Source organism: Marmota marmota, unplaced genomic scaffold, assembly GCF_001458135.2.
Source record: "Marmota marmota marmota unplaced genomic scaffold, marMar, whole genome shotgun sequence".
NCBI classification, from domain to species: Eukaryota; Metazoa; Chordata; class Mammalia; order Rodentia; family Sciuridae; genus Marmota; species Marmota marmota.
The window spans coordinates 8,708,712-8,733,189 of record NW_025999941.1 but is presented as its reverse complement, the minus strand read 5'-3'; the positions used below and the strand labels follow the sequence as shown (position 1 = coordinate 8,733,189).

Below are 24,478 nucleotides of genomic sequence, written 5' to 3'. Positions count from 1 at the left end.
ATGCTTTTGCCATGAATTTTTCGTATCATGAATGAAGTCTGGGGGGGGGGGGGGATTCAGAAAAAAATGACCAAAGTCGTTTTGATTGTGATACTTATAGCCCCTGCTGCTGATCAGCAGGAGAGCAGGGGCTGATTGGAGTCTAAGGGACACCCTTCCCCCCAAGGGCCATCTCCTCTGGATCTGTCACAGAGACCTTTAATTACCACTGGCAAAATGGAATCCAACTTTCAGATTTTAGTGTTAGGAGCACCATCCTGCTATGAGTTTGGCTGCTTTAAAGGAAGAAGACTTCATAAAGGGCAATGCTATTCAGAATCATTTTATCCTGTGAACATAATTTATCCCTGATGATGAGTTCTGAGAGGCAGGTGTGGCCACATTTCATATCTTGGGGACTTTATCAGCAGTCATTAGAACTGGCCGAGTGGGCAGATTCTCTGGCCGTGTTTTTTAGGACTTATGAGTTGCTGGACTCTAAACTCAACCATGTTTATTCCTATTTACTTCTCCTCTGAGCTGAGCACTGTTACCTCCAACTGAAGAGGAAAATAAAAATCAGAGAAATACAAAGCAAGCCCTGAAGCACCCAGCACATAAACCTGATTAGAATCTGGGCCCTACATTTGAATCACCCTCTTATTTGGCCTCCCCTGAGCCAGCCTTGAATCACTGATAGTAAATCGCCATCAGGGCCTTGAGGACTGGGAGACAATCTTCCCGGAGTGGATTCTCCATGCCTTTGCCAAAGCTTGCCTGGGCCTGGTGCAGGGTCTGAAAAGTATTTAGTGTCCAGTAAGATTTGGGGATGCACAAATGAGCAGGGAATGAGTAGATGAGTGAGTGAAGGAATGAAGGGCTAGTAGCTCTAGGTCCTATCTCCTGAGTCTACAGGAGAGAAGACCTCGTATGTCCCATCTGAAATGGTCCCTCAAGCTCAGAGAGAAGAGGAGACCAGGGCCTTGGAGGAGGCCCATGGCTACCTGGGAAGAAAAGCATCTTCCCAGACCATCCTGGGCCTGGGCTTCAGCCTCCCCTCCTCCAGATGGCACTACCATGAGTGAGGTTTCTTCCTCTCTAGCCATGCCCTCCACCCCCACCATCTCCTTCCTTCCTATTGGTGGCATAGAATGGGCATGTACAGTTTATCAAGGAGCAGCACACATAAATTTGTCCCAGAGAGCACAGGCATGTGTGCAGATGACACCACCACCCTGGCCTTTCTGACAGAACACAGGGGAAGCAAGGGCTTTGTTGTTTTCTTAAAGTCAATGTGACCATCACCTTGGTTCATCTCCATTGTCCTCCCAAAGTCCATCTGCAGGTGACACCGAAGTGTACATGTATTCAGACCATTAAATACTGCTAAGAATGTTCTGGCATATCGGGCAAACCCTTGGGGGGTTCCAGCTTGGGTGCCTTCTCTTCTCCATCCTGCTAGGCCACAGGCTTGTTTGTGTGTTCGCCACATCTGGCCTTTATTTGAAACTCCACCTCCCAGTATTTCATAGCACAGAATATCTTTCCTTATTAAATTCTCCTCTACATATTTTTTTCATAAAAACAGGCCCCCAAAACTACAAACCCTACCTGTGGCTCTCAAAGTCTGTTTATAAACCTTTGGAAACCGTTTGCAATTCGTTAATCACATTTTCAAAGGAAGTTACAGATTATAGATACACTAACAATTGCCATACACAATGCCTCAACCCCATAACGAGCTCCTTACGCAGAAGACGTGGGAGTCGTGGAGTTAGAGGACCTGGGATTTGTCCCAGGCCAAAGCTGCCTGGGAGAGAGGAGAGTTGAGAGTTGAGTTAGTTCTTTTTCTTGTCACTTGGGGGTGGGAAGGACGTAGAGGAGATCAGCTCAGCTCAGACACAGTAGTGTATCCTGTGGAGCCGAGGGTGTTTTATAAATCACATGTTCCCAAATAATCATTAAAATACCCAAGTTTGTGAATACTGCACATAAAATGGACTTTAAAAGCAGTTTATTTAAAAAGAAAATCAATAGAGGAATTAAATATATACAAGTTGGAACTCTGTTAAGTTCTTAATGCTTAAAACACAAGCCAGCTTGTGTGTATGTGTGTGGTGCTGGGTATTGAACCTAGGCCTCATCCATGCTAGGCAAGCACTCTACCACTGAGCCATATTCCCAGCCCCACCTCCCTTTAAAAATATATATTTTAAAAAGAGAAGAGGATAACATGGGGAGGATGTATTGATACATGTAATATCCATGGGTATAAAGATTTCAGGTCAGGCATAGCTTGAGCCAGGTGTGCACACCTTATTTTCAGGACTCTTTGCATATCTTTGCTTTGCTTTCTCTATGCTGGCTTCATTTTTGGAAACACTATATCCAAGTTGTGATAGCAATGGCCATAAAGTGTTCCAAGCTCACATACAACTACCTTAGCTGGGCCTATGGATGGAGAACCCCTTTACCCCAGATCAGTCCAGCAAAGCATCCCAGGTTGTATCTTGAGTCTCATTGGAATTGGCTTGGGTTAGGTCTCCTCCTCCTCCTCCTCCTCCTCCTCCTCCTCCTCTATGCAGAAAAGATCTAAGCAGATCCAGGCTCAGTATGCTATGTTACAGGGGAAATGATTTAGGCAGATCCAGGCTCAGTATGCTATGCTATAGGGAAAATCATCTAGGCAGATCTAGACTCAGAATGCTACAGTCTGCTCACAGGCCTTGGTCTGTTTTATCTATACAATAGTCCACTGAATTTTCTTCTCTCCCCAAATTAATCACTCTGCTTCATTAATGTGTATAGTCTAAAGGAGCACAGCTGTTAATTAAGACCCAGATGGAAAGTGTTTCAGACCCATTGTGCATACTGGTTAAACAGACAGTGTGGAAGGTCAGTGAAATGAAATTACAGAAACTTGCAGGAGTGTGGTGGCTTCTGGACAAGAGAGCTGGGAAATGTTTTATTCCATCCCTCTCTAATCACCTCAAGTTTCTAGACTAACTTTTTGGTGTAATGTATTGCATTTCTTAAATGGTTATAAAAAATAAATAAATACAGACATTTAGGAATGGTCAGAAGTCAAGATTCTGCAACCGGCTTTTGCCAAATGCCATCTAAAAGGTGCTGGGTGCTTTAGCACAGTCCGGATTTCTGCCAGGAGAGTCTTAAGTCTCAACCTGTAATATATACACCAGGAGGACACAGATGATTGTGATTGCCCAACACATCCTCTCCTACAAACATCTCTTGCCTGCCTGTTTTGCAGAAGAGTGGCCTGCAGAATTAGCAAATGGCCTCCCCCTTCCACGGAAATGTAATCTTAGCCATGACTCTGCAAGGAGCCTGTGTCTTCCCAAGAAGTGCCTGGTTCTCACCAATCATGCTAGCCACATGTTAAGAGTTTATTTTGTCCCTGGGAATGCGTTGCCATTTTACACACAATATCTCATTTCATCCTCACGTTCCTATTTTTGCTGTGGAGGTCCTGTTATTTTTCCCCACTTTGCAACTGAGGAAGGGAGCTTAGATGAGCTTGGCACCTTGCTTAGGGTCCCACACCCAGTGTGACGTGGGCAATGTGAAGTGGTAGGGCCCCCGTGCTCTTTTCTTCTCACAAAAACTTGTCTGTGCTTTCTCTGAGGACAAAGGCACACTTGGTGTTCTGGATCTTGGAGTGTTTTTAAATTTCTGAAACCATGGTTAGAATAACCTGAGGCTTGGACATGAAAATTTAGCCAGGGGCTGGCGATGGGCGAGGTGTCTTCCTCCATACTGGCTATAGGATCTTATTTAACTTGCTAGATCCCTTTTTCCCATATGAATAATGGGCAAGAACAGAGGCAAAATTAAGGATGATAAACTGCAAATAAGCCCTTGGGAAAGAGCGGAGCACTTGTTAATTGACTTTATAGGCTTAGTGCCTAGCACTTTGAGCTTTCCAATAAATGTGTATTGCACAAAGGAGCACTTTGAAATGGTCAAAGGGAGAACTCTCCACCAAAATGAATGAATAAATGAACATTGGAGATCCAGCAATTGGCTACCCAAGGAATCGTGAAAGTTCTGCCTTCAAAGTTCAAGATATGGGCTGCAGGCGCTTCTGAGGTGCCCAATAGCTGTCAGGAATGCTTCTGACTACATGGGAAATTGGGAGGCATCGGCACAGGTGACAGAAGAGGTCCAGAATGACTGACTGACTCTAGCTGCTCTCCGTCATCATTCCCACCCAGGCCAGCTCCTCTCAGTGATCTCCCATTCCTCCTCAGAGAGGGAAAGCAAGCCTAGCTCTCTGATGGCCAGGGCTTCCATTCACACCAGAACTTTCCATAACAGGATCTACTGCTGTTATCATTTACAGTGAAGCCATTTCCCTTCCTCTTCATCTGGAGTGGATCTGATGTCATTATGGTGACCATAAACATGTGTTCATTGGACACCTTAAAGAGGGGACTGGAAGTGTAGTTGCTGGGGTGGTGAGAGCCCTACCAGGCAGGTAGGACAACCCCTTTCTGACCCTCCAAAGATGGCTCAGAGTTCCTGAAATGCAGTGACAGGGAAGAAGAATGTGTGAAAACATTTGGCCCTGTTAGTGCTACAGTGTCTCGAGAGCCCCCCCTCTGGCCACTGTCCCTTACATTCCACTCTGGGCCAGGTTAGACTTGTTCAGTTCTATATATTGGTGATGTTTTCCCCTTCCTGCTTGGGTGCCTTCAGCAACTGTACCCACAGTAGCCAATCAGTGTCCAAAATCAGGCAGCCTGTGGCTTTGGGGTCCTAAAATACTTAGACTAACCCTGCACCTCAGAGTGTTGCCATTCAATCAAAAGATGACCAATCTGGAGACAGAAACAAGAACAAAAAAGAAAACAGTATCCCCACCAAAAAAAAAAAATGATTATATATTTTTTCCAGTACACCATTAGTCCTACCATCTGAACTTGTAAAGGGGTTGCTTATACATAGCCTGCAGCAGAGGGCAGACTTTGCTACCTTATAATCACCCTAACAACCAACATTAAAGGCCTCAAGACAACATGAAGGTCCAGACATAAGCATGTCCGGTCGATAAAATGGTAGGCTGGCAGGGTGACTAACACCAGTGATTTAGCAGGGGGAGACAAAAACCACTTCCCCGGTTATTAATGCACTCATCAGGTTTTCCAGAGAAATTCCCTAATGACCATTAAATCTGGCAGCGATTCCCAATACCCACATCTATTCCAGGCAAAGTAGCCACGCTTAGTTCAGCACCATGGTGGCCTGGGTGATAGCAAATGGAAGGTTTGGTGTGTCTACAAAAGATCACCAGGATGCGGAGTCCAACTCCAGCTGTGAGGATTGGTGTCTTTTCTTCCCACCCAGGGAGTTTGGACATAGGTTTGAGACTGTAGGATTATAAAGCATAAGGGGTAGCACTAGGTTTTGGATAGATGTTTGTAAGTCCTTTCCTGGGTCATTTTATAAGCTTTGGAATAGAGGGGAAGTGTCTCTCCATTCCCTACATACCCCATCCAAGGAGGGATGAACTTTCCTTTGCCTCTGGTATTTTGGAAACAAAGGAGTCTGCTAGGTAGATTCATATCAAAGAATTGGCTTTTGTATTCCCTGGCTTGGAGGAAATATTCAGTCATCTGGGCTTGGCATTCTGGCCATTACAACCTTGAAGACTGTCACCCTGAGGGGTTTCTCTGTGACACCTGTTCATTCATAGTCCCCATCTGGGCAACAGGGCTTGGAAGATAAAGTTTGCCCTGGCTAATGATTTCATGGAAATTTTTTTTTCTTTTCTTTTTTCTCTTCTTCCCAATGCTAGTATGAAGAAGGCAAAAAGCGAAGGAAACCTAATTACAGTAGTGTGGACCTCTCTGAGGTGGAGTGGGAAGACCGAGATGATGTGGTAAGTGATCTGTTTTGAAGCCACCTGGGGAGGGAGCTCTGTTGACTTGAGGCTGTCCCAGAAGCTGGACAAGAGACTCACCAGAGGGATACCTGGCCATCAGAGAGATGTGGAGACAATGGATCCTTTTATCATGTTTGGGGTCTTAGAACTTTCCTGCTGGTTCGCCGGACCAACTGCAGACAGGTCAGCCACCCACCTGCTTGAGCAGTCTGCTGACACTATTTCATGCTGGACTCTGTTCCTTTCTGCTGCTGATAAATCCAGTCTTCCGCCCAGGACACTTGATGGCACCTGCCATCTCAGGCAAGGCCTGGCTGAGCAACAGGAGACCTTGCCCACTACAAAATCAGGGTGCTTACGGCCAAGCAGGCAGGCTCCTAGGCCGCCAGAATCCATCTGTCAGGACTTCATGGGTTCAGTCCTTCTCTTTGAAGAGCAGCCCATGGTTTTGCAGGCCTGCTTTCCTCCTGCGTGGTTGCCCCCCCTTTTCCCAAGCCTCCCTGGCCTCTCTCCCTGCTCCCAGCAGATACACTGCAATAGCACACAGTGCTTCCTCCCCACACACAGACAGCCTGGTACTGGATCAAAAGTTTTCCTTATGCCTCTGCCTTAACCCCATCAAGTCTTCTTGTTACTTTCTCAATAAATCAGATGTGCTAGACGCAGCTGCCTTGGTGTGAATCCAGGCTGACTCTTTAATTCAATCATCATCTCCCAGGTGTCACCATCTGAAGCCTTCCCCCCTTCCCTGTTTCAAATGGTGTCTCTTTTCTCTGTCCTACCATCCCAGATTTGTGTGGGGTCCTTCCTTAAGTCTCATCATTGACTTAGCATCCAGTCCTTCTCCCACTCTGCCCTGCCTTCCATTGCAATGTGGAGGAGAACCCTCTGAAATCCCAGGCGGGGTTCTTACGCTGCCTAGAAGCCGGGCCAGCCTCACATCTCTCTTGCTGTGGCTCTCCTTCTTTTCACATCCTCTGTTCCCTAAACCACCTCAGCTAGCGTGGATGTCCAATTTTCTTTCTCCCCTCTAGAATGTAAGTTGTGTCTGTTTTAGAAATTTAACCCATTTTCTTCTCCATCTATACTAAATCTAGTTTCCACGTTCAGACAGAGTAACATGCCAGGGCTCTGACATCATGTCAGTTCAGAGACCTGGTAGAGTTTGAGATCTTCTTGTTTCTTAAACATGGTTACCAGGAAGCCAGCAGTTTCTCTGGATCATACTGCATCCAGTGTGCACACCCCGCTTCAGCAGTGCGGAGGATGCAGGCTGCCAGGGGTCTGCTCACCTCTACTGCTGTTTGTCTCCAGTGAGTGACTATGACCTCGGCCCTTCAGGGTTATTCTTGTTCACTGTGGAATTTTCCCCAAGAAAATGAGATGATGATGATAATCCCTACTACCATTTTGGAAGATATAAATGTGCTTACCCTGCTACATGGAGAGGTGAGCATTCTGAGCAGCCACCATGGTTGGTAATATCCTCATCCTGTTCATTAACCCTCTTGTGGCCCTCTCATGAATCACTGTTCTATGGACTTACACTTCCTAACTTCTTGTCTCATGAGTCTTTGAAGAATACTGTCCATTGTGTGTGTGTGTGTGTGTGTGTGTGTGTGTGTGTGTTTCCTTCTATCTTTCCTTTTGCCTTTGCTTTAGTTTGGGTTTGTTTTGACCTCAGTGGATCCTTTTGCTTTCTTTCCCAGGAGGCTTGAATCTTATCAGCTGCCCCATCCTGTCTTCTTTTCCATTTTAGTCAATAAGGAAGGCAAACTTGATTATTCTCACGCTTGCTTCAGAGTCCCACACTTGACTGGGCTTGCTGTAATCACCTACATACATACCCCAGAAAAATGTCAGTGAGCTAATATCTCCCTTCTCTAATCACGGTTCAGAGTGCTTTCAATCTCCTCATTCCAATTTCCTTTCTCACTGGAACTGCAAGCATCAGTTTCTCAATTGCCTGTTCTCAGAGTGCCCACACCTCAAGCCAGCCCAGGGTTTTCTTTCTGCATAAACGGATCTTTAGTGAACTCTTCAGTTCAGGCCTTGTGTCTTGTCATCTTGGGAACATGGTGCATTTGTAATGTGAATCCCTTTGTTCTCAGAAAGTTTGACTTGGAGCCTTCTCCTCCTCCTCTCCAGTCAACCCACATTTCTTCTTACCATGATGACTCCCATGGAAAGTTCCCCCGAGGCTTCTTTTCCCTTGGGGATTTGCACCCTGATGATTGGGGAAATTCGGAATCTATATGAAGCATCTTTGGGAAGTCTTCACAGTATCCCTCATGTGTCTGCTGGTCTAGATCTGGAAAAGGCATATAAGCAGAGCCCACTGAGGAAGAAGCAGCAGAGACTGCCCAGCTGCAGAGAACTTGGAAGGAGAATTATACTCCTCTTGGACAACTAGGCGCTTGTTGAGTTTAATGACCACATTTAAAGCACAGACCCTGCATACTTCCAAAAATGATGTAAGATCACATGTACTGTTAAGCATGTGCAAAATAGACTGGCTAAAATTAAAATAATAAAAGAAGAGAAAAAAGAAAAGCCCATGCAGAATGGTATGAATGGGACTTCTGTCCCAGTTCACAGGATGAGTTAGGTGCTGGGTTAACAATACAGTAAGTAGGACAGATCTTTGGGGGACCCAATGAGTCAGCAGGGGACCTTGAGACATGCATGTTCCAGTATGAATCACCAGTGCAGATCACCTCTGGAAAGAAAAATTATCTTTGGTGTTTATCCTTGGTTATAAATTCCCAGACATGGCTGAAGAAATTAAGGATGGGTTTGGTGTCCCCACTTCCCTGCATTACATTTTAGTCATTACCAACATTTCCACAGTGAACATGATTATTTCTATAAATAGAGAATACTCATTTAAGTAGTAATAGCTACCATATATAGCTACGGGCCAGTGGTGTTCTAAGTACCATGGATGCACGAACACATGAATTTCTCATAGCAATTCTAGGAAGTAGGTGTTTTTGCTATCTCCATCTGACAGGTAAGGAACCCGAGACAGACAATTGGTGCAGTGGTCCCAGGGGACCTGACATGGATTCCAGCTCAGGCAGTTCAGCCCTCAAAGTTGTGCTGTTCACATGATTGCACCATAGACAGAGCCCTTGAGTCTTGAGTCTTTGTGTTTCAGTACCTCATGGCAGATGGGTTTTTGTCCCCTGATTAATGCAGAGAATATGGGACCTTGCACATTGTGGCTGTTAGACAATGTTTGTCCGCATGGTATTGTGAATCCTGCCCCACGGATTCTGCCTGAAGTCCCTTCAGTTGAGTCATAAGCCTTTTCCTCCTACTCCCCAGTCAACCCACATTTCTTCTTACCATGATGGCTCTCATGGAAAGTTTTTTTCTTTTCCCCAAAGTCCCTTAAACCTCTTCTCTTGGGGCATATTTCCGAGATTTTCAGCCACATATTACATTTATCTACACACTTTCTCCAGTGTCTCTGCGGTTCATGTTTGAGCCCTAGACCCCCAAACCAAAGCCCACCCTAAGAACCCAGGTTGATACATAATGGGGCAATTCTGTGGTTGAGGCGCCCCATGCCCATCCATGTATGTGTCCATGTGCTGGCTGAATACTTGCTTGAGAATGACAGAGCTATTTATCCACTGCATCTCCCTTCCCTTTAATCTCTCAGCCTGGCCAGGTGGCATGTCATTAGGGGCTTGGAAGTGCAGGCTGCCTGTGCACTGGGAAGGGTGAGGCTCCTGTTCTAATGTGGACAAGGAGCCACCATTAGGAAAAGGGGCTATCATTATGTAATTACACACACAACCTAAGGTGGCCATTGGCTCTCCAAGGGAAGCTCCCCTAATGAGCTCTGCCTGGGAGGTAAGGGCAGCAGGCTCTCACTGGAACCCGAGTGCAGCCTGCATCTGTAACTTGCTGTCAGGAAAAATGGGTGCTGTGATGGGTTTGGAGTCTGATGGAGACGAAGATTCCCCGGGGGCTCTAGAGAAGGACATCAGAACTGGATAACAAAGGTGGGGGTCCCAGACTGAGGAAGCTGACCATGCAGGCAATTTATCATTCTGGAGGAGGTTTTAACGGTGACCACACTGTGGCAAAATATGCTTCAACATCCACTGTGTCATCACACTTGTAAGTGATTGATGCCTGACAGGGAAAAATGAAGCTACCCGGTATCACTGACGCCCTCATTTGCCTTTTTTTGACTATGTGTGAAGTTGAACATTGGTGCATGTGATTTTTAATGACTGTATAGTATGCTAACATGGACACACCAAAATTCGTTTGGCAATTTTCTTCTGCCAGGACATTTGATTTTTTTCAGTTGTGCCCTGTTGAAGATCCGGGTAGTGGAAAGTTCAAAGGATATTCAGACAACCCTGAGTAGCACCATTAATCATGCTTTTCTTTCCTTTAGTGAGGATGGACTGTGTTGCTGTTCTCCATCACTCTTGCCTGCCCCCTGGGTGCCAGAGCCCTCTGGGAATACAGGGATGACACTGACTGACCATGTAATTCTGGGCCAACTGGTCCTCTTCTCAAGCCCTGGCATCCTCAGATAGAAAAGGGACATTTCTAGAATGTTCCAATCTCACAATGCTGTATTGTCACAGGCAGTCTATTGAAAAATCTGCCAACCCCGCTTTCCTCCTCTGGCAATAAGGAAAGAAAAGCACTTTTCCAACAGTCCTGGATCCACAGGACTTGGAGCATATGGAAGAGCCTACTGGAAGTTAAAACCACAGACTCTGGAATGGTCAATTTTGAAAACTTTTCTTTGATTAAAAAAAAATCTAGGAATAATAAGATACTTTTTATATTAATGCCAAAATATGTAATTTTTCCCAAGTACTTTTTCTCCCAATTTGAGAAGCAGAGGTTATGAGTTTGGGCTCAAAGTTTGGGCCAAGTTTCTTAACCCAAGTCTCAGGTTCCCCCCATGTCAAATAGGGATAATAATTAAGACAATTTTGCAAGTTTTAAAAATGGAACCCAACACATAGATCTCAGGAAATAGTCTCTATCAGTAACATGTGCTCCATGAGAATCTGATGACCACAGCTTTTAACAGAACCCTAGGATCCCTGTGGTCTGGGAATCTTCGCTCAGGGACACCTTTGACAGAATGAAGGATAGCTGAAGAAATTGAGCCATAGAGAGGTCAGAGGACAGCTGGGATGTGTCAGTGGCAAAACCTGAACCTTGCTATTCTGGGTTGGCTCTCTCCTTCTCAGTCTGTGTCAACTTGCAGGTGGCCAAGAGCAGCCGTTTTCAACCTGGGGAGTTAGGGATGAGGTCACCAAATACATTTAGTGGTTACTGAGCAGCAGCAGAGAAAAACAATGGAAACTACTGAAACAGGAGATGCAGAGGGCATCATGGATGTATTTCTTATAGGGTTATGTCACAAAAGTTTAAAAAGCATTGGGTTAGAGCTTGGGTGTCTGTGCCAATCAAAAAGGTGCTTGAATCCTATTCTTTAAGCTATGGCAAGGTGTTTAACACCACACCGGGAGAGTGAGGAGGATGATAACTTAAAGGAAGATGCCAAAGATATCTGCTGGTGATGGTGGTGATGATGATAGAGAGTAGTTAACATCTATTGATCACTTAGCACAATACCAACCCATCTAATCCTCCCTATAACGTTATGGGATGGGTGCTGTCATTGTGTTCCATTTTTCAGAAGGGGAAACTGAGGCACGGACAAGGTAAGTAATTTGCCCAAGATCATAAAGTTCCGGCTGCACGGTCTATTTCTAAGCTACAGTGCAATCGTGTCTCACAACTACATATTCAATAAGGATAACCTGCTTTCATGATTGTTTTTACAAAAGCAGGACTGTGACCCTGACCTTGGGCCCTCCCAGGCCGCCTGCCAATTGTTCTGTGCTACTAGGAGTGGGGGGTGGGGCTGTACAGAGAGAGGGGCTTACCTAATCTCTAACTCGCCTGGGGAACATTGAGAGGAGAAGGTCCCAAATGGCTTTAGGCAGGCACCAAGAAAGAGAAGAAATGAAAACCATGTTAAAGATAAATCGAGGCATTCTTAAAAAGTTAGAAAGTAGACTTAATTAGGACCAGCTCTCCCCATCCAAAACCACAAAAAGTTAAAAATGGGAAAATATTTCCAGAAATGCCCATTATGTGTTGTTAAAAAAAAAAATATCTAGAGTCAAATATATGTTTTATTTTATACATGCCTCCAGCGAAAAATTATGCTTTTACTCTTTCACACAGAAGATGGGGGGAATGTGAACCCAAATCTAGACAGCCCCACATCCAATTTAGGTGTCTTGCAAACGTCGCAGTTTTCTATCGGCCAGATCTTAACTCAAGCTCCTCAAAGGAGAAAAGAGGGGAAAAGGATAAAGGACTGAGACTTGTGCTAGGAAAGAGGTTTTCCTGGCGGGCTGTGGCTTGTCAGTTTTTGCTCCTGTCCCATTAAATGGCCTTGCCTGTCGGGTCCCGTTGGTGCCCACGACGGCACATCTTTCATCCCGGCGTCTGCTGTCCTCCTCTGAACTCCTAGAAGGGCCACACGTAATTAGGTGAGGTCAGCCAGGGGTGGGGGAGGACAACCTGGCTCTCTGTTCCTAGATGGGACCTCCAAAAATCAGAGACGGGGTTGCCCCCCCACCCCCATTCACTGCGCTGTCTGCAAGGCCATTAATTGACTGGGATTTCTCAGCCAGCGTTTGAACATGATTCATGCTATAAAAAGCTAATCCCTGTCTTCCAAATGATGGGTCTTTTGTTTTTATTTTTCCCTTAAACTACTGGGTAGGAAAATGTCTTTAACTTGATTATCTTTGGGAAAAAAAAATGATTCCTTCGTGACTATTCAGTACCCTTTGTGAAAATGGGACTTGTCCCCAGAGATGCTCTTGCATGAGTGTTTTAGCGGATTGCTGGGAGTTCATTCTTTGGCTCTCTTGGGATGAACCTGCCTGGCAGGGGCTGTTTTGTCCCTATCCTGAGGTTCCCTCCAGGACCCCAAATTGAAGTTGAAAGTCATTTATTCGTTGATGTTGGCCTCTCTCTGGCTGTACAAGGGTGTTTGTCTTGTTTTAAAGATCGGCCGACAATATGCTGCCCAACCCGCAGAAGCACCCCAGATTGAGTGGGAATCTCATCTCTGTTTTGCACAAGCCATCAAAAGCGTTCAAACTAAGGATTCGAGGTGTGCACAACCCAGGGAAGAACTAACACCCAGATTTCCTTTTATCCTCTTAGTTAAGAAACGCCATGGTGAATCGAAAGACGGGCAAGTTTTCCATGGAGGTGAAGAAGACAGTGGACAAAGGGGTACATTTTTCTCAAACATTCTTGCTGCTTAATTTAAAACAAACTGCTGTGGAAAAAAAATAGCTTTGAAAGCTCTATCTGGAATAAATATCTTTCGCCGAGATCATTTTTCTCTTGTCTTTACTTATCTCAGATGAGATTCATGTAGTACCATTAACCTGATCATAGCGTGTCCATTTATTTTTATTGATTTCTGAAAAAAAAAAAAAAACCGTCACCTAGCCGACTAACCGTGTTTTTCTTTTCTCTACGACTTTTTTTTTTTGTTTTCTTTCAATCTAGAAACGGGTTTTGGTGATGACAAATGACTACTATTATACAGACATCAAGGGTACCCCTTTCAGGTAGAGCTGACCATAATACATGGACATTCCATCAGACCCATCAGTGTGTTTGTACAAAACCTGCTGACGCTCTCAGAGCTCATCATCTGAAGATAACAAACACCCTGCCGAAAGGCTGGAAAGAGTGAGGAAGGGGCTTTTCCCAGGCTGCTTGGTCTTTATGTTCCAGAAGGGGGAAGATGGTTCAGGCTCACCCAGGAGAGCTCATTCAATTGGTCATGGCTTTGCATTTCATTACTGAGCAAGAAAAAAAAAAGTAAAAAAGCTTTGGGGTTTTCCATGAAGGGTGGAGACCAGTTCAGAGGGGTTATCAACGTCCTCCACCATCTAACTCGCTGCCTCCTGGGTCCAATTTTGCCTTCCATTCTCATGACTCAAAGATAATCCTTCAAACCCAGAGGTAGCATCTCATCCGTACATGTTGTGCTTCTGTTTTGACTTCTCTGAACTGTCCCCCTGTTGCTCGTCTACCTTTGATTCCTGTTGTCCCTCTGTAACAGTCCTGAAAAAAAAGAAAAATTGGTTTTGCCTCATTGCCTGCTTTCAGATGCATATGTAAGCCTTCTAAAGTCGTCCGCCACTATTAACTTGGTGTTGTGACATAGTTCGTAAAAAGAAAAAAAAATCATTTCACCCGTGCTCTTTCCTTTTTCCTGCACTGGTATCTGGCAGAGCTAAGGAGAGAAAAGAGTTTACTGACTCTATAGAGTAATCAGAAAAGTAAGTTCCAGCATCACTGTCGCAGGCTGCCAAGGATCAAGGGCGGGTTCCATGTGGAACCAGAGCAATCAGGGAACTCATGAGCCACTAAGCGAGTGTGCCAAAGGAAGAGAATGTGTTTCTAAAACAGAGTCTCTGACTTTAGGCAAAAAACAGAAAGTTGCTTAAATCCAGCCAGGGAGAGTGTGGAAAGCTTATGGCCCAGAGAGAGGCCTGGGAACAGAAGCCCACAACCCAATCATGTGGCTGCCCATTAGCAATAACGAGGACTTTTCTTTTCGTCCTTGAGAAAGGATCGATCATCTCTAGTCCCAAACTTTCAGGTCCTGGAAAGACCCATCTCTGGCTGCATGTAGGGCCTTGGAGTATAAGGTGGTAGCAAGGAGCAGGGTACGTGGCCCTTGCGTGGCCCTTGGGAGGACATCCCAGAGAAGGACTTGCCCCAGGGGTGAGCTGCTGGCCACACGTTTTGAAAATACCAGGGCGGCCAATGGCTGCTGGCATTTCCAATCAGAAATGTCTTTGAAGCAGTTGCTCCAATCTAAGAAAAACCAACACCCACTATAATCAGTGAGGTTTTTGAAAGTAAACTGTTGGAAAAAATTGTTTACAGAACATGAAATGGAAACGTGAAAATGGAAAATTTAAAAAATTAAAAAAGAGAGAGAGAAAAAAAAATGTTAGCCCACAAGTCTATTCCAGTCGATGCCATGGACTTCAAGGTCTGCTTTGTTTCTCTGCACAGTTTAGGTGTGGCGCTCTCCAGAGGCCATGGGAAGTATTTCTTTCGGGGGAACGTGACCATCGAGGAAGGTAATGTGCTACTGCCTTGGCTGGCCTTATTCCGTGGTATGGGAGGGAGGGTCGGGAGCCAGCTACAAGTTAGCTGAGGAACTTGTACATGGTTCAAACCTCTGCCTCATCCCTTATGCATTTGACTCAAACCTTTGCTCACTGGTTGCTCTGCCGTTGTTGTCAAAATCACCTAGATTTCAGAATGGGCGGGAACCCCATAGGGAGGTGGCCTTCCTGATGACTGAACTGATCAAAGTTCTATTTGAATTCACAAAGTTGTGAGGGCAACTCATAGGGATTGTTCACCAGCTGTATTTTACCTAAAGATCAGTGCCAGGAGCAATAGAAATCAATGCAAAAACTCAAGTCCTGGTTGGCGGGTGTGGGGGCATGAGAACAGAGGTGTATGCAGTTAAGCCACAGATTTTACTTGAGTTTCATGGCAGCCCTGGACCAAAGGCCAATGTGACCATTGGAATGATTTACAGATGCAGAAAGAGGAAGTAGCACCTTGTGGTTCTCTGAGCTTCCCGTCTCCATAAAGCCTCAGTGCACAGTGACTCCGGTAAACAGTAGCAGCTGTCGCTACTCTGTAAACTGTAAAATCGCTGCCACGCACATACTGTCCTTTTCATCTCCCAACAACCCACGAGTTCAAAGAAACTTTTCCTTCCCATGATCATGAGCAAGTGGGGAGGGCTGGACATGGGCTTTGGAGGACTCTGCTCCCTGAGGGACCCTGAGTGAGTCACTTGCCCAGCCTGGGCATTAGATCTTGAATCTTCATGGAGAAGGATTCAGATTAGATCAACAAGGTTTCTGGGGGTTCCAGGGAAGGCTAGAATGGGAAGGTCAGGTCCAAGCCAGGTTTTCATTGGTTAGAACTGCATACAAATGAATGCAGTAAATTTCTCATTCAGATGATGGATGGAGCTGGGAGTGGGGAATGTGAGGGTCCCAAAGACACCAAATTCCATAGGCTTTCTGGTTTCCTGCCGATTGTCCCTGAAACATCCCCAGGTGTTGGGTTTTGTCTCCCTGGTGATCATGAGATCTTACAGAATGAAAAGACCAGAGTAGAGGAGCTCACTGGGCAGAACCCAGTTTGTGCCCACCACAGAGATAATTATGTGGCCTCTTGTTTTAGTCAGCTTTTTCACCACTGTGTGTAACAGAACTGACCAGCACCATTGTAGAGGAGGAAAAGTTTATTTGGGGCCTCACTGTTTTAGAGGTCTCAGTCCATAGGCAGCCGTCTCCATTCCTTGGGACTTGAGGTGAGGCTGAACATCATGGCGGAAGAGTGTGGTGGAGGGAAGCAATTCACAGGATGATCAGAAGCAGAGAGAGACTCCACTCACCAGCTACAAACATATCCTAAAGCCATGCCTCCCATGACCCACCTCCTTTAGCCACACCCTACTTGCCTTCAGGGGATTAACTCACTGAATTAAGGATCTCATAACCCAGTCATTTTCCCTCTAAGCCTTCTTGCATTGTCTCACACATGAGCTTTTTGGGAACACCTCACATCCAAACCATATCACCTCTCTTCCCAGAGACTCCCAAGAAAAAACAGGCAACTTTGTCATTTGGGCAAGATACCCTATAGGAAGCGTTCTTGGAGAGTATATTTTAACATCTAGAATTTTCTGGCTTTATGAGCTGTGTGGCTCTGTGGACATTCACTGCCCAATAAACACAAAAATTCATATCTGAGCCATCTGAGGTAAAGCAGAGAGAACTCTCAGTCAGAACTACAGGAGAGGTTGCTAATAGATGACGTGGATCTTATATGTCCTCTTAGTCACTCTGTTTTCTCTCCCTCCCTCTCCAGTCCTCTCCCCATCTCTCATCCTCTCTCTCCTTCCCCCATGCCCCCCCCACAGTTGTTTTGCATTGTCTTTTGGATCATTTGGGGGGGTCACTATCTTGTTCCTATATGTTCCACGGCTGTTCAGCTATGTGGACACATAGAGAGGATTTCAGAGCTAACTCTAACCACCATGCAAGAAATTAGTGCATGAATGCTTCTCAGCAAGGGGGAGAGTGGTTATCCACACAAATGAGGACAGATCTTCCTCTCTCTGTTGGTCCTCTGTAAATACAGGACACACAACCCTGCCAACTTGGCTGAGTAACAGACTCCAAGAGAGCTGCTTCCCCTCAGGCTAACTAGGAGAGGGTCTCATAATCTCCAAGAGCCATGGCATGACCAGTGTTCTCTTCTATTCTTGGAAAGGGAAGGAGTTCTCTGGACATGGCGACCACAGTGGAATAGGTTCTTCCATAAGGAGCGCTTCCCTGTAGAACGTAAGAATTTTCCATATGCCTTGCCAAGGCCAGATTCTACCAAGATGGTGCCTTGGTGGACTTGGCTCAAAAGTCTGTGGGGTCATGACCGTGCCTGAAGCTGTGCACTGGGATCCACCTGTGGTAACAGTGTCTCTTCTGGATCTCCTTGAACACTTTTTAAAAAATCTTTTATGTGCATTATACACAAAAAGAGTTTTTAACAAATTACAGCTTATGCCGTTACAGTTGATAGTAGCAATCATCAGCAGATATGATGTTGTCAGAAGGACTGAAGCCAGAAGTGAAGGAATTAGAGAACAATTACATTTCTTTGGTGCCTAGGAACTCAGAGGAAAAGCAATAAAATAAAGTGTTCCTGAGTTGAATCCCTGGTACCAAAAGAAAAAGAAAAGAAAGAAAAAGAAATATTCCAGGAAGGAATAGATCCACCTCAGGGCCTTTGCACCTGTTATTCATTTAAGAAGCATTCTTCTTGTCTTCTTGCTGTCTGCATATGTCTTTCTCTCTCCTTCTTCAGATTTTGCTTGAAAGTCACTTTCTCTGGGAAGCCTTCCATGGTCACCACAATAAAAAAAGGAACTCACTCTCTCTTAACCTTGTCAACCTGTGGCCCTTCTTATCTTATCCCATACACTCTTTCCTTCATATCCCTGACTCTACCAGCTGACATGCTGTATATTTTAATTTCAATTTTATCTACTTATCTTTTTTCTGTCACTAAATATTAAATATCATTAAGGTAGTGATTTTTGTTTCATTCCATGATATATATTCTCAGGGCCTAGAATAGTATCTGGTGTAGAGTGGCTTCTTAGTAAAAAAATATTGAAGGAAAGAATTAAGAAAGAAAAAGAGGGAGGGAGAAAAATGAGGAAAGAAAAGATATCTGGATGGCTGGATTGTCCTCGGGATCCACTACTGTCCCATTCAACTATCTTGTGGAGTTCATGAGTTATGTGGTATTACCTGTGACGTGTAGTTGATATAAATCAGGGTTGATATGACATTTCCAAGGTTTGTGTAGAGCATGGTGTTCCATCTTATCATTATCCACTTCCTTAAAATCAAGTGGGAAATAATTGACAATTAATTTGTAAAAACAGAAAATTTAAAATTAAAAAAAAGCAAATCTCAAAAATATCAAGTGGGATTATGCAGTGATAGGTCAAGTATTTCACTATTTATTTTCTACATATATATTTGAGAAGGAAATTGGAGATCTGAGTGCGGTGAGATACTGTTGGTCACTTGGGAAACTGGCTTCCTCAAACAGGCTATAAGCATCATAGAAGTGCCTAAGGGTGTCACTCAGAAGTACAAGTCTGCTGATAGCCCATTGAAATCAAGGCACATGAAGATGCAAATAAAACCAGGGACTTCACAAATGTGTCGTAGCCCATTTCATGTTGCTATAACAGAATACCTGAGGCTGGGTGCTCTTTTTGAAGTAACAAGTTTTATTAGCTCACCATTTGGGAGACTGAAAGTCCAAGATTGGGTGGCCTTCTTTGATGAGGGCCTTCTGGCTGTGAAATAACATGGCCGAGTAGCAGAAAGGGGAATCACACATGCAGTCAGGGCACCTGTGCATTTGAAGAAGCAAGATAAGGAGGAGGGATCAAACTCAGTCTTTGCTCCTGTGGGAACTAACCCAGTCCTTCAAGAACTACATTATAATCCCTCTGAGGGTGTGTTCCAATGATCTAATCACATTCCATGAGGCCCCACCTCTCAATATCAGTGCACTGGGGACCAAGTTTCCAGCACATGCACCTTCCGGGGAGAAACCATAGCACAGAGTTAAGGTGGTCTGGAACATTCTATAAAACCTTCCAGATTCCCTGAAAACCCCTACACCCCTAACTACCTTCCTAGACATATGACTCACTTCTACTTAGGATTCTGTAACAACTAGCAATTTTTGCTGGTCAAAAGCAGTTGAGTAGTGACCATTTCATATGGTTCAACCTATAATTTCACCCTCACAAGTAGCCATCAGTTAGGGACTATTATCATTCCTGTTTTGCACATGATGAAACGAACATTTACTGAAATACAGTAACCTGCTAACATCACAGAGGAATGAAGTGGTGGAAGCCAGTTCCCATCTCGGACTCTCTGGGACTCCAGAGTTGGTGTCTCTAAGCTGGCGCGTCAAGCTTCCCTCCTGGGACTCACTTTAAGGCCTTAAGGTCTCCCTGGGGTGTGTGGCCAGGGAAGGTGGCAGTACTGGCAGAGCAATGTGGAGACTGGGAGAGAGAGTTGCCTGGACAAGTTCTCTAACTTGACCCCTTTGTCTGGAATCCCCATTCCCAGACACCTTTGGGAGTTAATGTCTACCCTTGACCCACCCCACAGCCTTACCCTTAAAATATTTAAAGCACACAGGAGGATGAGAGGGGACTTTGCTTGTTCATTAGCCCTTTCTCCTTGACTTCCAGGCCTTCATGACTTGGAACACCCCGATGTGTCCTTGGCAGATGAATGGTAAGAATTCAACAGTCCTTCCTCTTCTTTGGGCAACTGTTATCTGTTGCTTTTTTTTTTTTTTTTATTTCTAGTTTTTTTGTCCTGGTTCAGAGGCAAAGGAAGAAGCAGTGACTATTCCTTTGTGCTTGTGCATGTTCTCAGGTCCTACTGCAACACAGACCTGCACCCGGAGCACCGCCACCTGTCTCAACTAGAAGCTATCAAGCTCTACCTCAAAGGCAAAGAGCCGCTGCTGCAATGTGAGTGCGCATTCAAAACGCCCGCTACGCGCATGCGTGGGCACGAGGGGGGCGAGGTCTGAATTCAAAACCATGGCTTGCCTCAGTTCTCAGCAAAGCTGTGCTTTGGCGTGGACTCCCAGTCACATCAAACCCAGCCAAGTATCTGCTTTCTGTAGGAGCAGAAGGAAAAATATAGTTTAATGAAGGTGGCATAGTTCCTAATCCTGGTTTGACTCTTTGCATTAGGTTTGTCTCCACAATTGAATGGGATGGAAATGTCACACCTGGGAGGGGACGATCAGATCAGCTCAGCTGCCCGGGCGCGATGGTGCACGCCTGTAATCCCAGGGGCTCAAGAGGCTGAGGCAGGAGGATCGCGAGTTCAAAGCCAGCCTCAGCAAGTTAGCTAGCTGCTAAGCAACTCAGTGAGACCCTGTCTCTAAATAAAATACAAAAAAAAAAAAAAAAAGGAGCTGAGGATGTGGCTCAGTGGTTGAGCGCCCCTGAGTTAAACACTGGGTACCATAGAGAGACAGACAGACAGACAGGAGGGGTGGGGTTGGGGTGCTCAGCCAGTTGCCTTATTTTACAAATGAGAAACCAAGGCGGGAAATAGGTTTATTTCCTGTAAATCCATAATCTAGGTCTCCTGGCTCTCTTGAGAGGGCAGCTACAACCCACCCGTGTTGCTTGTCATGACGGCTAGACGCTCTCCTTCCTCTCCTCCACCAGGTGTCCTCTGGGGAGCTCGGTGGGTAAGAGGTGGCCAATGGCTGTGCCCAGAGGCAGAAGGGAGCAGCAGCAAGTCTGGATGCTTCCCCAAGACAGGAGTAGACCCTGTACAATCACAAGATAGCCCCAGCAGCTGCAATGTGGGTGGAGAAGCCACCCCCACCCAGCCCCAAATAAGCATGGCACCTGCTCCCCTCTCACAAACATCCTTTATTCAGTAATGTGAAAAGTGCATGATGTGTCATCTTAGGCGATCCCCACAGCAATTCCAGACACTAAACCACATGGGATGGAATGGGTTTATTTGGGGGGATGTGCTCTGGGAGGGAAGGGACCAGATGGACCTGGGTAAGTTCAGTTTTTCATTTCATTTTAATTTTTAATGATATATTCTTCAAAACCAAAAGCATTGAGATAATGTGAAAAGTACAATTTTTAGTTGCCAGTCATTTTCTTAATAATTTGCGATATTTGCTTGATGTACTTTTTTTAAAGGATTTTTAAAATTTTTTCCTTTTTTAGATGACATGACAGTCAATGTATTTTGACATATTATACAAACATGGAGTCTAACTTCCTATTCTTGTGGTTGTACATGATGTGGAGATACACTTATCATGTATTCATATATGAACACAGGAAAGTTGAGATACTTCAGGAATGAAACATCACCAATTATTGAAGCCCCTGTATAACCCTTCCCTGCCCTGTCCCGTTTCCCTCCCAGAAAGAATGGCTTTTCCATACCTGTTCGTCATTTTCATGTACTTTATGCTATTAGTACACAGAAAAATATTCGTAAGTAATATATGCTATTTTCAATATTTTTCACATTAAACATTTATACAGATCTAAAATCCCAAATGCTCTAAACCTGAAACTTTTCGAGCACCCATGTGATGCGCCACAAGTGGAAAATAATGTTGTGAAACTTGGTTTCATTCCCAAGTTTGTTAAAGATGTGACATAAAATTATATCCAGATTATTTGTATGTGGTACACATGAAAGGTAAATGAATTTTATGTTTCCACTTGTGTTCTGTTCCCCAGATATATCATTATGTACACACAAATATTTCAAAAATCTCCCCAAATCTGGAATCTGAAACACTTCTGGTGCCAATCATTTCAGATAAGTGATATTTCGTCTGTATCTATAATATATGGTATGATATTCTATGAATCACTACACACAGTTATAATACATATATTTGCTTCTATGCATCATGTTTTTAAAATTTATTCATGTTGCTCTTTTATCTCTATTCTGTTTTTTTTTTTTAATTATTGTGTGGAAATCCATTACATAACTGTACAATTTATCCATTGTCTTTTAGATGATGATTGAAGTTGATTCCGATTTTTGTTTTAAAGCAGAGCTCCTTTATCTTTTTGGCTCCCAGCCTTGACGAAGACTGCCGGCCCCCTGAGATTATTGGGTGCTGTCCTTTGCAGAGGGATCAGAGAGTTCTAGAACATCCCCCATCCCAGACTCATGATCTCCCTTTATTCCTTGACCTCTTTCCCAGAGCTCTACCAAGACTTCCTTTGGAAGGGGATAGACAGCCTCCTTTAACATTCTTAAATGGATGGAGTTAAAAAAAATAGAGTCCCTTTAGCTTGAAGTCATGGTATTCTTTTCCCATCTTCCAATTGTCTGAGAGCAGGATGCTCAAAAATGGCAGGTTGTCATAGAAGACAGATTAGGGATGACAAGAGCCAACTTTCCAAGGAGCACCAGCTTCTGGTCTCCAAGTCTGGGAGTCAGCATGCAGGTCCATGGCATGAACTCTGAGATGGGGAGAGACAGTAGAACCTGCAGTGTGAGACAACCCAGCCTCTCAACTTAAAAAACATCTAGTCCAAATGTTTCATGGGCCCCCATATTTCTGGCTTATCAGGTGTCTGAACTATTATATTTTCAGCTGGTAGGAAGTTAACTCGTAAAGCAATGTACCCACAGTGTGCGTACTAAAAAGTAGCTATGGAGACTGCAAAATGAGCTATTGAGTCAGGCACAGTGGCACACACCAGGAATCTCAGCAGCTCAAGAGGCTGAGGCAGAAGCATCACAAGTTCAAAGCCAGCCTCAGCAAAAGCAAGACGCTAAGCAACTCAGTGAGACCTTGTCTCTAAATAAAATACAAAATAGGGCTGGGGATGTGGCTGAGTGGTCAAGGGCCCCTGAATTCAATTTATGCTACCAAAACAAACAAACAAAAAGAGCTATTGAGCACCCTCTGTGCCCCTCTTGGGGACCTAGCCAAAGCCATCTTCTCTTCCATCCCTCCTACAGGTGATAAAGAATTGATCCAAGAAGTCCTTTTTGATGCAGTGGTGAGTGCCCCTATTGAAGCCTACTGGACCAGCCTGGCCCTCAACAAATCTGAGTAAGTGGCTGCACGTGTCCCCCTTTCATGGCCATTTCCTCACCCGATGTCTCCAAAACATGGTTATGGTTTAAAGAACTAAACTGTTTTAGGAGCCTGGTGTTAAAGTTCTTTAATTTTCCCCAAAGCTCCAAACCACAAGAGCTAGAGGAGATTAGTGGCAGGGGCTTGGACAGCAAGCTCCTGGGTTTGATGTGTAATTTGTTTGAGTCTTAACATTACATGAAATTCGGTATGCTGAGGTAGGGTGACACTTCCGAGGAGGCGGGGGTGAAAGGGGCATCGGTTTCCTGCCTTGCCTGGGCTCCCTCAACTTCACAGACTTGAGAGAACTTGGGATCTGAGCCAGGCTAGGTTGTGAGTTGGACAGGGAAAGGAGGGCTCTATTTCAGTGGGGTGTCAGATATAACCCGGTGGTTTTATGTTTGAAGTGGAGGATGGGGAAAGGGTGGGAGGGAAGTCAATGGTAGTTGACATCAAAGACTGGGGTGAGAACTGCGTTAGCAGCTTCTTATTATTTTCTTAAATTTTTACTATTATTTTAAATAGCCCACTAAAGATTAGAAATAAGAGGAAAAGTCACTCCTTTTTCCTATCCCATCTGTCATTCATTCTGTTCTCATATTCATTCCTTCCTTCAATCATTCATTATCAGGTATGGAGTGTGCACCTATGGTGTGCACTGAACCAGGTATCAGAGAAGTGGAGGTGACCAGATAGGAACATTTGCCATCATAGTACCTAGGTGTCTATGGTGCGCTGTATGATTAAGAACTGCAATAACTGCTTTGAAGGAAAAGTAAATCTATGTAGATAGTAACAAGACCTAGAGTTAGGCAAATGCATACTAGTTCATGAATTGGTGTGCATTCCAAGAGGTGCAAAGGCCCTGAAGTGAGAGAATATTCCATAGAGTTAAGGAATTTAAGGAAGGTCAACAGAGTTAAAATGTGGAGGGTACGAGGGATGATGTTAAAGGATGAGGCTGCAGAAAGACCAGGTCCTTCAGGACCTCGGGGATGAGGGACAGTTCAGGATTGTGGATTTTATATTCCGAGTCTTGGAAAAATCACTGAAGGGATTTAAGAAAGGGAAGAATAGGATCAGAAATGCATTTTTTTAAAAAAAAGGTTTCTCTCAGCTGGGCACAGTGGGGCACGCCTGCAATTTGCAATGATTGTGATTTCAAAGCCAGCCTCAGCAACTTGGCGAAGCCCTATTTCTAAATTTTATATATATATATATACTGTCTCTTATACACATCTGTATTATACA

At 44.6% G+C, this 24,478-nt stretch overlaps 1 protein-coding gene across 1 annotated transcript in view; it reads left to right on the top strand.

Moving 5' to 3' along the window:
* The window catches only part of Cacna2d3 (calcium voltage-gated channel auxiliary subunit alpha2delta 3), a gene marked incomplete at its 5' end in the record, with an annotated part of 864,940 nt that overhangs the window by 667,319 nt on the left and 173,143 nt on the right, over positions 1 to 24,478 (top strand). Inside the window, 7 exons of the mRNA XM_048801015.1 lie at positions 5,798 to 5,881; positions 13,124 to 13,195; positions 13,478 to 13,539; positions 15,005 to 15,072; positions 19,812 to 19,857; positions 20,002 to 20,099; positions 23,110 to 23,203. Coding sequence (XP_048656972.1) covers positions 5,798 to 5,881; positions 13,124 to 13,195; positions 13,478 to 13,539; positions 15,005 to 15,072; positions 19,812 to 19,857; positions 20,002 to 20,099; positions 23,110 to 23,203 — 524 coding nt within the window. The remainder of the gene's footprint in view (positions 1 to 5,797; positions 5,882 to 13,123; positions 13,196 to 13,477; positions 13,540 to 15,004; positions 15,073 to 19,811; positions 19,858 to 20,001; positions 20,100 to 23,109; positions 23,204 to 24,478) is intronic.